We start from the raw sequence: 13,524 nt of genomic DNA on the forward strand, positions 1-13,524 counted from the left end.
TCAGTAGTAGGAAGCACTGATCGCTTCCATCTTGAGGAGGATTTCCTCCATGCTGTGCGGCCTCTTGAGTGGATCTTGCTCGGTGCAGTCCTCCGCCAGTTCCGCCACCTCGCTGATCTTGATCTTCCTAGCGATGGACTCGAGGATGACTCCGAAAGAGTAGATGTCAGAGGCCACTGAGTTGCGCTTTCCATACAGGACAACTTCAGGGGCCATGTAAGTGTAAATCTTTCCCGATCTGTACTCAGCCCTTCTCTTGTCAGAGAATCGCCTCTGTTTGGCGTAAGCCATTGCACTGGCCAATCCGAGGTCGATGATGATGGCGTGCCAGCGCTGGCTTCGCTTCTCCAGCAAGATGTTGTTTGATTTCAGGTCATTATGCAGGTATCCTTCCCGATGGAGCTCCATGATGCCTTTGATGATATCCTCACATACCTGAAGCATGTTGATCAGGCCGAGCTTTGGGTTGGACTTGAAGCGGCGCGTCAAGGCTCGGTAGAGAGGGTACGTCCTGCCAGTCTTCTTGTTGCCGATGAAATCCATCACTGTGCAGAGGTCATCACCGATGGTAACCACCCCAAGCATCTTGGGGAAGTAGGGAGACCCTGACAGCAATTGCTGCACCATGGACTCCTTCGTAGCTCTTTCATTCATCAGCAGCTTCTCTTCCTGCAGCATGTCCCTGCGGTAGTCCGAGTGCAACACTGGCTGCTTGATGGCGATGGGTCGAAAGTCATCACCATGGCGACCAAGGTACACCTTGCCGTAGGTTTCTTTGCCGAGGACAGGCATGTTGCTAAGGTCACCTGGTTTATGGCATCCTGAGAAAGGCAGGATGTCATTGATATCTAGGACCTCGCACTTGATGGTTGGCATTGAGGCAACGGTCGCATGATCAGCCGCGTTTCTCGCTTGGAACCGAGCAGCACCCCTGTTCTTGTTTAAGCAGTTCTTCTGCAGGCTGTATTGTAAGAGAAAATGAAAAAATAAAACTGACTTTGTTCCCATTAAGATGAAAATTAATCTCTTTGAAATGTTTGTTTCTTTGTTTGCTTTTTGACATTTATCTTCAACTTTGGCTATGGCGGAAATACAATTTAGTTTGTAATTTCTCTTAAAAATAAAGGCATATTTTCTCTATGGGAATCACTTGCCTACAATATATTTGCAGCAATTTGCTTTTTATTGAAAGATACCTTTCTGAGTGGGAGGTCATACTTGATACATTATTAATGAAAATTTAACAGAGCTTATGAAGATGTTTAAATGTATACAACTTATTCTAGACTCCTGAGGTGTTTTTTTAATAAAATAAAATAATTATCGAATTGGCTTACGTGTCGACAAGGTCCCGGAGACTTTGAATTAGGGTCTCTTTCTCCTGGTTGTCAAATTGCAGGAGTTTGACGTCGTTTTGGAGCTCAGCCCTTAAAGCCTTCTGTCTTTCCAGACAATCTTTCTCCTTCTTCATCTGATCAGCCAGGATGGTCATCTTGGCCTCGAGAAGACTGTAGACAAAGGAGTGGTGAAAGTGTGAGTTTTAAGGGAGATTGGAAAATGAAAAAGGCCGGGTTCAAGGAGAGGAAATGAAATAAGAGAGCAAGAAAGAGAGAGAGAGAGAGAGAGAGAGAGAGAGAGAGGATGTAAAATAGAAATATTGCATTGAACGAAATGGGAAAAGAACTTGAAACAATGGTTATCATAATTATGATTATGCTAATATATTATTGTTCCCCATACTGTATCTAAAACAAGATAAAATCAATCTGAACTCACAAAAAATAAACTTACCTCATGGTGGTTTTCTGTTTGATGAGACCTTCCTGCAACTTCTCAAGATAACTGTTGGACTCCTGTCACATGATAAGAAAATGACAAATCACAATTAAATGATCAAAACATTTATCTCAAACAAATTGTCTACTTAGAACTAATCCAGTTTCAGAAGAAAAACTCGTTGGTATATTTGTTAGAGATCATAACCTGTATTAAACCTATATGCTTACGATTTCGATCCGAAAAAAGATTAATCCAAACATATAAAAACTCCCAATCAAAATGATTATCTTTAATCCTTGAACTCTTTGTACAGAACATCGTGATTACTTTATAATGAGTTATTTTTAATTAATTAATTATTTGGTATAATAGAACGCAACGTAGATGATTCGGCTATTTCTTTGTAGTAAGTGTTTATATGTGATAAAATTCATGTTTTTAATTCAAGTTCATAACTTTGGCAACTGCCTAATTATTTTGGCAGTTTTCATGTTTTATATCGAACTACCACGCCAGATTAAATCACCTATAACTATTGAAGTATTTCAATTTGTTACTCATTATCATTATGACTGATGAGGACTGCGGGGGGGGGGGGGGGAGGGGGGTCCCTTACCTCTTGTTGTTCAGGCGCCCTCTTCCACCATCTCAGGCGTAGTTTCTTGCTCCTCTTCTTGCCTTTCTTGGGCTCGGCAGCAAGTAGGGGTTGGAGGTCCTCCAGGGATGACGTCAGAGCCTTCAGCTTGAGCAGAAGATCCTATAAGGTTTCAAGAGAATCAGTCTAAATTTGCCGATTTGCTATTATGGATCCTCCTTGTCTTTTATTTTGGATTCTACTGGGTTTTGAATTAGATGACTTGTGAGGTTGCATTTTTATATTTGATATTGATAAAAAAAATACATTCTACGCAATTTTATATATAAACGTCTGCCCTTTCCTCTACTATGTACATCTCTGTCGTCTCCGATTTCCTCCTCATCACTGTATGTTTTCTAAATTCTCTTTATCTTCCAATTCCCCTCGTCTTTTATTTTCCACTCACTTACTTTTTATATAGGTCATCATTGATATCAGGTTCTATTTTGATGATACGTGTAGTATTATGTTATTCGCTATCATCATATTGTAGGCGTAGACCTTATCATCATTTACACAACTGTTGGTTAAAAGAAATAAGTTTGCTGAACTTTCTAAATGTTCAAATTATTTTCTGCTTTATTACCTCGATCTGCTCTTCTTTTGCCGCGATCTCCTTCTGGAGGTCGTCGAAAGACCACCTGAGCTCGACGACGACATCGGAGAGGTTGATATCGGGTGCGAGGCAGACGCCGGCATCGGTGGCGAGGCACTGATAAGGACAAAATTAAGGCTGATGATACTATTTCAAAATGACCGTTGCTAATTATGAAAGTGAATTTATATTTCAAGAATAAATTTATATTTTGTATTATGCTAACGCGATTAGTGTTGCGATTTGTTATTTCGTGACATGAAGCTTTCGCGAATCTGGAACCTTCACGAATTTCACAAAACTTTTGTAGTTTATGTCTTCATTAATAAATTTGTGAGAAAATAAAGTGTTCAAGCACTGCTATGTGTTTGCGAAATTATTGAAGCTGTACCAATAACATTATTCACAGGAGTATAGAATTTGTTTTCATTGTAATGTTTGTCAATTAAATGTGAATATAATTTACCTTGACGTCCTGTGCTTGAGCTTCCAATTTCGACTCAAGTTGTTTGACCCGATCAGTAGCCGTCTAAAATAGATAAAGAGCAATTAAACTATCACCCAGGGACACTTTGATGGGCGGGGCAGTGAACATTTTGCTGATGAAGGGATAAGCTTTCGTTATAAACAATTAATGATAAGTAAACTCAATGTCGACTGTACACTCTCAATTTAATCATTAAGAATTTTAGCGACGGTTTGTTCAATAAATTTGTTGGTTATGTTTTTTTAATTTTTATTTATGACTTGCACTATAAATTGTTGTGTTGGAAATCGCAATTTCGTTTTATACTTTTTATTATTGTCGATTTTCTGTATATTTTCACTTTAATTTGTAATTCAGGTTTATTTGTTCTCTGATTATCGGATGTGCAAAGAGTAAAATTGACCTGAATTGAAAATTGAGATAGCCTTACCATCAAATCTAGTTCAAGTTCGTCATTCTGAGCCTGGACCTGGTCCCAAGCTTGTCTGAGGTTCTCGGCCAGGACGTTTGGGGACTGGATAGCATCCATGCTATCTGTGATCAGTTTGATTGGATCGGCCAAGGTCTAAAGGTGGAGGAAGAGGAGGAGGAGGAGGAGGAGGAGGAGGAGGAGGAGGAGGAGGAGATGGGGAGAAGGAAAATGAAGAGGGAGAGAAGGATAGAGAGGGGAATGAGAACATAGGTAAGAGGAAATGAAAAATAGGAAAAGTAGACAGTGCATATGGTAGAATGAGGGAGATGAAGAGAAATGAAAGGATGAGAGAGAGCGAGAGAGAGGGGGAAGGAGGGAGGGAGGGAGAGAGAGAGAGAGAGAGAGACTTAGAGAAGGGAGATGTTGAGAAATAGAATAGCACAAGAACAACAAAATTTAAAAAAAGAGAAGATGTTCAGGATGATTTTGAAAAAGAATGAAGAAAATATAATAAAGAAGATAGGAGATGAAAAAGATGAGGCATAAGAAATGACATGACTAAAAGAAGACCATGCCAAAAAGAATTTATGGTTTATGGTCAGCAGAGAGATACAGTGAAACGAAGGGGCTGTGAAGGTTGAGGTGTGGGGGGGGGGGGTGATAAAGATAAATTTCATAAGAAATATTATTATTAAATGTAAATATAACTAAATACTAATTACGACCACGTTTAATTATGAACAGAGTTTGATATTTAAAAAAAGAAAAGAATAAAAACGAGGGTGATAGAAAAGTTTTAAGAAAGATGTTGTAAACTAAGATTAAAATGTTTATAATTATAATGACGTCATTGAATGTTTGGCATAGTAAAATGTCATATCAGACTTTTGTAAGCTTTTTACTTATCATGTGTTATATAAATTTAAAAAAAAAATTGCCTCCATAAAAGGAAAGCAAATATATTAAAAATACCGTTATATTTCAGATGCACCATATTGTTTTTGCTTTAAAAATCTTACAAATATCACACATAAAAAAAAATCATGTATTACCCTGATCTGGAGGTCCATTTTGTTTTTCATGGTCCTAAATCTCTCTCTCCAAGTTGCAGTGGTCTCGGAACGCCGAACGTCGAGAACCTGTCGGGCCTCGAGGAGCTTCTCAGCCACATCTTTTGGGGTGGAGTCCTCCGTTGCCTCAGAGATGGAACAAGCCGCGGTGATCAAGTTCTGAAGGGAGAGATGTGTCAGGAAATGGAATTCAAAGAAAAATATGGCATATAATATATGAAAACCGACCAGGTATTTTATTGAGAAAAAATAGCCAAAGTCATATTAAAAACAACAATATATTGCTAGAAGTCATAAAAAGTAAGAATTGAAATGGGGTAGAAAATGTGTTTGAAACATTGCAGTTTCAATTACTTTGGGCGTGGTCAATTCATTACTTATCATTTTATCTAGAAAAAGAGATAATCATGATTTTGTTAGTTTTTTTATCATTATTGCTGTTTCCTCCTTGTGGCTGTAATGCTTACGAAGATTTTAATTTCATGAAGATGTAAAGTTCAACAAATTAAACTATACATTTGTGGAATTCGATTGAGATGATCTTAATCAAGTATACCTTAACTTGGGCCTGTGCTGTGGTCTTCTCCTCATCAGTGCTCATGAGATCTTCTCTCAGGCGCTGGGTCTCTGCCTCCTTCTCCTGCCAGCGTTCCAGAAGAATCATAGCCAGAACTTCGGGGGAGGTATCAGCTGACACCCTGCTGATTGCGCTGACTACTTGCAGCAAGTTATTAGAATGCTGTTATATGGTATCGTAAAAGTCGATTGATATAAGTTAATAAAACTATTGATTTGAAAAAAGGTGATCTGTGAAGTATGCAGCGCTCAAAATACACGGGGGTGATAAGCGATTCGCCCCCGTGAGCTCCATAATTGCCCCCGTCAGGTTGCCCACGGGGGCGATAGCAAAATTAAAAATCGCCCCCGTGGAATTATAAAATAAAGGATATCTTTTCTTATATCACTTTAACACAATATTGAGTATCAATTTTCAAACCTTAAACCAATGAAATGGAACTTAGATGGCGCTTTCTCTCCCATCTCTATGAGGTAACTTCTTGGTATTACCGATACAAACAACGGAAGCTCGCAGAGCTGGAGACGATCGCGCAAGGACTGAAACATGGAGAAGTTTTTCGTTATGAAAAGTGTGAATCCTCTGAAATCTGGTTGTTCTAAAAGACCAGCAAATAATGTAACTCGACCAATATTGAGAAGAAGATCAGCAAAGATTTTGCAGAGGCGGATCTTGGCGGTTTAGGGGGTTTAACCCCCCGATCCCCCTTGGGCTGCCAAGTGAAAATGTGATGTGCATAGAAAAATGCTATCATGTGTCCAGACCTACACAGTAGTAGTAGATGTCAGTAGATGCCTGGAAAACATCATTCACGAGTGTTCAAAATAGCAACAACAAAAATCGCCTCGCCGCTATGCGGCTCGTGGACGATGCTCCACATCGTATTTGGGTTACCCCCCCCCAACCCTAAGCAAATAGCTAGATCCGCCCCTGTGTTTCGGAAGGATAATAATGGTAAAGAGTAAAGTAAAGAAAGAATGTAAATAAGGTTGCTCCGAATAATGAGGAGGACATTATGTTAGAACGGGAAGAAATGGAGAGAATGTCATCAAGGGCAGGCGCGGGTCCAGGATTTCTTAGGGGGGGGGGGGGGGGGTCAAATTTGAAATATGCGAGCCAAATATTGGAACGTAATGTTGACCAGCATTGACGTAATGGGGGGGGGGGTGTGCAGGGAGGGGCGATTTTCCCACTCCCTCCTCTGTAAAGCGCCAAAGCTTTGACGTTTCATCAAATCATTAGTGAAAGAAGGCGATTCGTTGCCCGTTCTCGAAAATAATCCTCGTCTGAAGTCAGTTTACCCCCCCCCCCTCTTGCGCGAAGCGCGGAAGCTTTGACGTTTTATTAAAGTATTATAGAAAGAAGACGATTTGTATTACCATTCTCGACTCTTAATCCTTGTCTGAATTCAGTGAACCCCCTTCTGTGCGAAGCGCGGAAGCTTTGACGTTTCATTAAATCATGAGAGAAAGAAGGCGATTCGTTGCCCGTTCTCGACTCTTAAACATCGTCTGAATTCAGTTCCCCTTCGAGCGCGATATGCGGAAGCTTTGACGTTCCATTAAATTATTAGAGAAATAAGACGTTTCGTTGTACCGTTCTCGTAAATAATCCTCGTCTGAATTCATTTACTCCCCCCCCCCCCTTCACCTTCAACGTTGAGGGTGTGTTATTTTATCAGCTGATTGGGTGCGCTAAACGAAAACGGTACAGAGGCTGGACTAGAGTTTTAGGCACTAAATTACGGTCAGATGAGTATCAAGGGGCCCGCCTTAGGGCCCTCGGTTGGGTCCAGGGCCAGAGCCCCGGAAGCTCAGGGGTTTTAGGTGTTTAATTACGGTTAATATCTTATTTTGTTGTGACACTGGCAGTAAACTATTTTTTCTTTCTAGCTCTCTTTCTTTCCATTTTTTTTTCTCTCTCTATTTCAAAAAAAGTGGAGGGGGGGGGGGGGGAGGGACCTCAAGGCTCCCGATCACCGCCGTTCCGCGGGCCCTGACGTGTAGGCCCCTTGGCATCTCAAGAAGCATATTTCTTGCCTGGCTGTAAATTTAGGAATTTGTCATTTTACAATAAAACGCATAACAAAGTATAATACTAAAAATCTCGGAAAATTATGTAATTTCAGCATTATGTGTAAACCACCGTTATGGAATTAGAAATAAACCACGTTTGAATTTGATTTCCCCCCCCCCCTCCTCCCCAATCAGTACGCCAGTGTTCCCCCCCCCCCCCTGATTTACAATTTGTTGGCAACTGATCTCCCTACCTTTTTTCTTTCCCTTCAGGCCCTTCCCTTCCTTCTCTCTCTTCTAGGTTTGCTGGGGGGGGGGGGGGGAGGCAAGGACCTTTCGGCCCCACCCTTCTCCACACGTTGCTGGCGGGATTAACCGCAATTGGTCTATCTCCCTTCTTTTCAACTTTTTTTTTCTTCTTTCTCTTGTTTGGTCCCTTTTAGCTCTCCTTTTTCCTTTTCCTTCCTTCCTTCTCTCTTTTTTTTTTAGCGGGGGTGGGGGGAGGCAAAGGCCTTTCGCCCACTCCCATCCCGATCCGCAACTTGTTGGCGGGAAAATTGCAACTGATATCCCCCTTCTTTTCTTTACTTCTTCCTCAATTTTCCTTCCCTTTATCTCCTCTTCAGTGACCGGTCCCTCAGAAACTAGTGCTAAGCCAGTCACAGAGAATTCATGATTTCAACTGATGCCTGTCAGTGCATTGTAAATTTGAATTTTCTTCAAATTCCATTTAAAAATCTTTTCATATTTGATAAATAATATTATGGTGCATTGGCATATGGGCTATATGGTTGGAGCGTTGGATGCGTTGAACAGCGTTGGTGAATTATGTGGATTTATCGTATTCATATTCTGAATATTTTCAGCGAATTGAATAATATTGAAAAGGATGCAATTCATAGTTGTACTTGATAATTCTCACTTAACATATTCTCTCTCTCTCTCTCTCCTGTCTTGAATAAAGAAATATGAAAATAATATTTTGCCTTGATTAAGAAAAATTGAAAATGTTATCAGTATTAAACAGGGAGAAGAGAAGGGGAGGAAATTAATCAAAACAAACATTGCAGAATCCAATTCAGTGTTCTTTCGTGATGCATAAGAATGAAAGTACATCCAAAGGTGAAATAATAAATTGAAGAGCGATGATAAATCAATTCTTTGACGTAGATTGATTGAATAAAAAATAATGAAACAATATGGTCTGAGGGTCATATATCTTCGAATATTAGAAAGTTTCATCCACCATCGTGTTGTTGAACACTATTTGCAATTTAATTTTAATGCGGTGACTTGTCGGTTACGAGCAGAAGGTCATATCAGACTTCTATATTTTATAATACTATCAACAGATATCTGGATAGAGATACTTCGTCACATCAGGCTATGATAAAGTATATCATCATCTCACAGAATTCTATTCGAACACCGCATCGAAATTCTTTTCACCTTTTTTTTCTTCTTCCTCTTTTTTGGTCCCTTTTAGCTCTCCCTTTACCCTTTTCCTTCCTTCTCTCTCTTTTTTTTTAGCGGGGGCGGGGGGAGGCAAAGGCATTTTGCCCCACCCCCATCCGAAACATGTTGGCGGGAAAATTGCAACTGATATCCGCCTTCTTTTCTTTACTTCTTCGTCAATTTTCCTTCCCTTTATCTCCTCTTTTCCTTTTTTCTTTCCATTTCCTTCCTTCCTTCTCTCTTATTTTGTTTTATTGGGGGGAGGCAACAGCCTGGGAGGCAAGGCCCTTTCGCCCCCCGCCCCTCCCCCCCCCGATCTCCTTCTTCCCCCTTTTCTTTCTTCTTCCTCTTCTTTCTTTCCCTTCTCTCCTCTTTCCCTTTCCCTTCTTTTCCTTCTCTCTCTCTCTCTCTCTCTCTCTCTCTCTCTCTTTTGCGGAAGGGGGGGGGGGGGGCAAGGCCCGCTCACTCCCGCTGGATCCGCGCCTGCATCTACCTTATATCTACAAACGTTAGACCCTAATAATGGATCTAGAAGATTTATCGACCTGGTCTCAGTGACGGGTAAACTTTTTTTTTCCTCAATTACCTAGTCTATATATAACCATGAAAACCGTCTAATTTTACTTTAGATTTTCAAACAGTAACAGTTACGGCCTAAATTAGACCTAAGGCCAAGGGCTGTACTCTACATTTTAACGACAAATTAACGTTAACGTTAGACTTAACTTAAACTGTTGTTTCTCTGTGATACAAGTGGGAAAGGAACACTTTTTTCAACAATAAATAAATAAATGATCCCCCCATTTGTTTTCCTTCTTTTTTCCCCCCCCCCCCCCCCCCCCACCCTGAATCCGCCACTGATCATGGGGATAAAATTATACAGCTATGTAACAGGTAAATTTCTAAGAGGAAAAATGCCGACTTAAATAAATGATAATGATAAAATACCAAGGAATTTAGGAGTTTCATGGGTACCAATTCAATGGAAATTTGTATTAAAATAAGAGCCCCCGTCAGCACTAAAAGAGTCCCCGTGAGAAGGCTCACGGGGCTCTTTTTTTTTTGGAAGAGCCCCCGTGGACAAAAAATTAATTTGAGCCCTGGAAGTATGAAATTGTCCCAACATGGAATCCAGTGTACGGGCAATGGCAATTGAATATCTTTTTGTTATTATATATGGTACTCAACGGCAAAGACAAAGTTTTCCTAGTCTGAGCATAAAATAAAGATTCAACACTTCCAACTCATTTGCCATATTATCTGCTACATTGTTAGTTATTTAATTTGTTTGGTTGTGTTCCTTTACTTCTCTCTCGTGCCCCCTCTCTTTCTCTTGGACTAAGATAACTCCTTCCACTCTTCTTATTCATGTCACATCGGAAAAGACAAAATTCAGAAGCAACGTACATTCTGCTTTTCCATGCGATCTTGAGTCTGAAACTCAGTGTCTCCGGATTGGGTTGGGGCGTCAATCAATGACGCTTTCTCCGGAGTCTGAATTTCTGCATCTCCACGTGGAGTCGGGGGTTCAGCCTCGGTCTTCTGAGTGCGATCCTCCGTTGGGACCGTATCAGACTGAGTATGTTCTTCCACAGGCTCATAAGTGAGAGTTTCTGTGTTGAGTCCAGTCTGAGCTTGGCAGTCTCCGCCTTGAGTAGGGGGCTCAGTCTTGAGCTGAATGGGGACCACACCTGGATCCATATCAAACTGAGTCTGCTCGTCCACAGGCTTGTGAGTGAGAGTCTCTGTGTTGAGTCCATTCTGAGTTTGCCAGTCTCCGTTTGGAGTAAGGATATCAGCCTCGATCTTTTGAGTGAGATTAACTGAAATCTCCATGGTAGACATTTTGGTACATCCACAAGCTCAAAAATGTGAGTCTCTGTGAGTAAGGATTGTTCTAAAGTCTGGGTATTTGAATCTCCCGCTCAGAGCAGGAATCTCGCTCAGTTATTCCCTGGAATGATAACCGAAGTTCCCAACTTCTGAAATCAAATATAAATTATAATGATTACTGTGATTATGGAAGTTTTAAAGATACAATATGCTAAGGGTGTTTGAATGTCTAGCATTAGTTTCGAGTGTTTGAAATTGTAAATGACTACAAAGGATATACATTCTGCAGACTTTGATTGTGCAAGGACTTCAAGTTTCAACAGAAAATGTAATCAAATTAAACATATTTCATGTTTGAAATTATCCTGATAATCGTTTACCTGAACAAATATTAAGGTTTCCGACAGACAGACGCTAGTATACAGATGAATTAGATTTCTCAGACACTTGCAGGCGTGGAATTTGTGGAAATCCTCGTAAAATCTCCGAAATTTGCAATGAGCTTGCTCCCAATCGAAGAGATAAGATAAGAATGAGCGTTTGTTGATGCGAAGCTAGCTTACTACATTATGCGCATGCGCGATCACCATGACATAAACTTTCGACCAATCGCGCACAAGGATAGGCCAGTTATATGAATATTCATATGTGTGTAAATGCGCAGAGCTCTTGACGCAACAATGGCCTACGCGCAATATATTGGAGGTTTGGACTTACGCAACAATCAATAGTCATGCGTCATAATGTATTCAAGACAGGGGTCGCTATTTGTGTACAAAATTAATTTGTAAAAACCCACGGATATGAATATACTGGATATGTGCCAATGAAAGTTATGTATTAATCAGGATCTTTCTTAAATTCATGCAGTACTATCACTACTTTATGTAAGCTCTGTGGATATATGCGGTCAATTTTAAAGAGTTAGGAGAGTTGTACCAACTCCTTGTTTTAACCAACTGACTACAAAATTGTATTTGTTATTGAGCTAGCGAGTTGTGCTTGTTGTTAAATCAAAACGTTCACGTGTGTGAAAATTTCGTACATTTTTTTTTTACAATGGGAGTGCTATAAAAGAAATAGCAATGATTTTTCGCAAGTTCATGGTATTGTTCTTTGTTTTAAATATTTCCTCTCTATTCTCTTTTTCGGTCTATGATCATCCATCTTTCTGTTCATATTTTTCCATTTACCACACTTTACCCCAATTTGTCTCTCCTTAATGTTCTCAATGTTTATCTCTGACTCTGTCTCTCTATGTCTGCCCGCTCCCTCTCTTCTATATTTCTCTCTTCTCCATTTGCCTTTCTATCCATCTCTTTCATTCTCTCTCTCTCTCTCTCTCTCTGTGTCTCTCTCTCTCTCATGCTACCTTTTTATCAAATCTCTCCTCCTCTTTCTAACGCCATTCTCTTTCTCTCATTCTTTCTCTCTTGTTCTTCTTTCCTTCCTATAATTTCCCTTGCTCTATCTCTCTTTCTCTCTGGAGCCCTATAGTGGCTCTTCCCAAAACGTCTGTCCGCCGTGTCTGAGCTTTAAATTTATAAGTTTTTGTTTTTCTTTTTTAATTCCAAAGGATACTTTTTAACCCATTAACTTCAGAATTCTCTAATACAGGGATCAATCGGTTCCTGTAGGCAATCATATGGAAAGAATGGGATCGCCCGGTCGGACAGAAAACATATTCTACAAGTATCAATCAAAGCCTTTAAAGCCATCTCGATTCAACACGAATTATTAAATACTACAAGTATTATCTTGACCAACACTGTATAATAAATTTAAGAGGCATACTAGTTCATCTGATGAAAGATCTTTTAATAAGAAGATAGAAAATGCAGATAAAAATCGAAATTATGAATAAAGGAAACACAGTTATACCATGCGTGAATATCACATTTAATGACATTAATTTTATTCCAAATTAGCAGTTTGTGGCCTATTCTGTTAAAGTCTGCTGAGTAAGTTAAAGCTACGGTCACGAAGGTTCGTACGATCGATTATTTCGTACGAATTTTCCTGTTTTTCCATTCTCTTCCCGAATTTCCATTGTCTGAAAATCGTTCGTACGGCGTTCGTAGCAGTTCGTAATGGCATTTGTGACCGAGGCTTTAGGTGAATGCCCTGCATACGTGGTTTAGTGGATAAATCACCGATTCATTGGACTGCGGACATACGGTTCGATTCCCAGCCACTTATTCCCTCGGTAAGATATTAATCTACGTTTACCACTCTTAACCCAGGTGTAGGTAAGAAGGAAAAAGAATAATTCATGCATATTAACAGCGTTCTTTGGGATGAGTACGATATAGTTATCAATCGTAGTTTTGTGACATCATCACTGAGTATACAGTAAACAATTTATATACATTACTACTTAAGAGAAAGTTAATGATCAAGAAATATCACATTACAGAGTTATGAAGAATTTACACAAAATAGCACAATTTTCCCCAACATTCAACTTTATTTTTAACGTAAACTTGACCTCTTGACAAGAGCTTAAGCTTATACGATGTAAAGAATGAAAGTGTACATTTTACAGAAAGAACTATACATTAAAAAAAAAAGATTTGATAATCTTTCCCAGCTGAGCTAAATCAGACAGACACAACCCACCATTAATGTCCAGTATTCATTGCAGTGGCAATTCATGATACAGGA

The 13,524-nt window shown here is 39.8% G+C and overlaps 1 protein-coding gene across 1 annotated transcript; it reads right to left on the reverse strand.

The window, feature by feature from the left end:
• Positions 1 to 10,872, reverse strand: LOC105444562 (dual serine/threonine and tyrosine protein kinase-like). The gene is made up of 10 exons (XM_030979161.1): positions 10,435 to 10,872; positions 5,537 to 5,719; positions 4,963 to 5,139; positions 3,929 to 4,063; positions 3,478 to 3,540; positions 3,003 to 3,128; positions 2,396 to 2,536; positions 1,792 to 1,853; positions 1,338 to 1,508; positions 1 to 961 (listed from the first exon to the last, which is right to left on the reverse strand). Exons 1-10 carry the CDS (start codon positions 10,870 to 10,872, stop codon positions 1 to 3), a joined length of 2,457 nt encoding a protein of 818 aa, XP_030835021.1.
• Positions 10,873 to 13,524: the final 2,652 nt, after the last annotated feature.

This window comes from Strongylocentrotus purpuratus, unplaced genomic scaffold (assembly GCF_000002235.5).
Source record: "Strongylocentrotus purpuratus isolate Spur 01 unplaced genomic scaffold, Spur_5.0 spur5_scaffold_10, whole genome shotgun sequence".
NCBI classification, from domain to species: domain Eukaryota; kingdom Metazoa; phylum Echinodermata; class Echinoidea; order Camarodonta; family Strongylocentrotidae; genus Strongylocentrotus; species Strongylocentrotus purpuratus.

Coding starts and splice junctions, on each gene's coding strand:
- LOC105444562 (XM_030979161.1), bottom strand. CDS start 10,872: ATGTCTACCATGGAGATTTCAGTTAATCTCACTCAAAAGATCGAGGCT. Junction 5,140..5,536: donor CAGCACAGGCCCAAGTTAAG/GTATACTTGATT, acceptor CTCTCCCTTCAG/AACTTGATCACCGCGGCTTG. Junction 962..1,337: donor CTCCGGGACCTTGTCGACAC/GTAAGCCAATTC, acceptor CTTACAATACAG/CCTGCAGAAGAACTGCTTAA.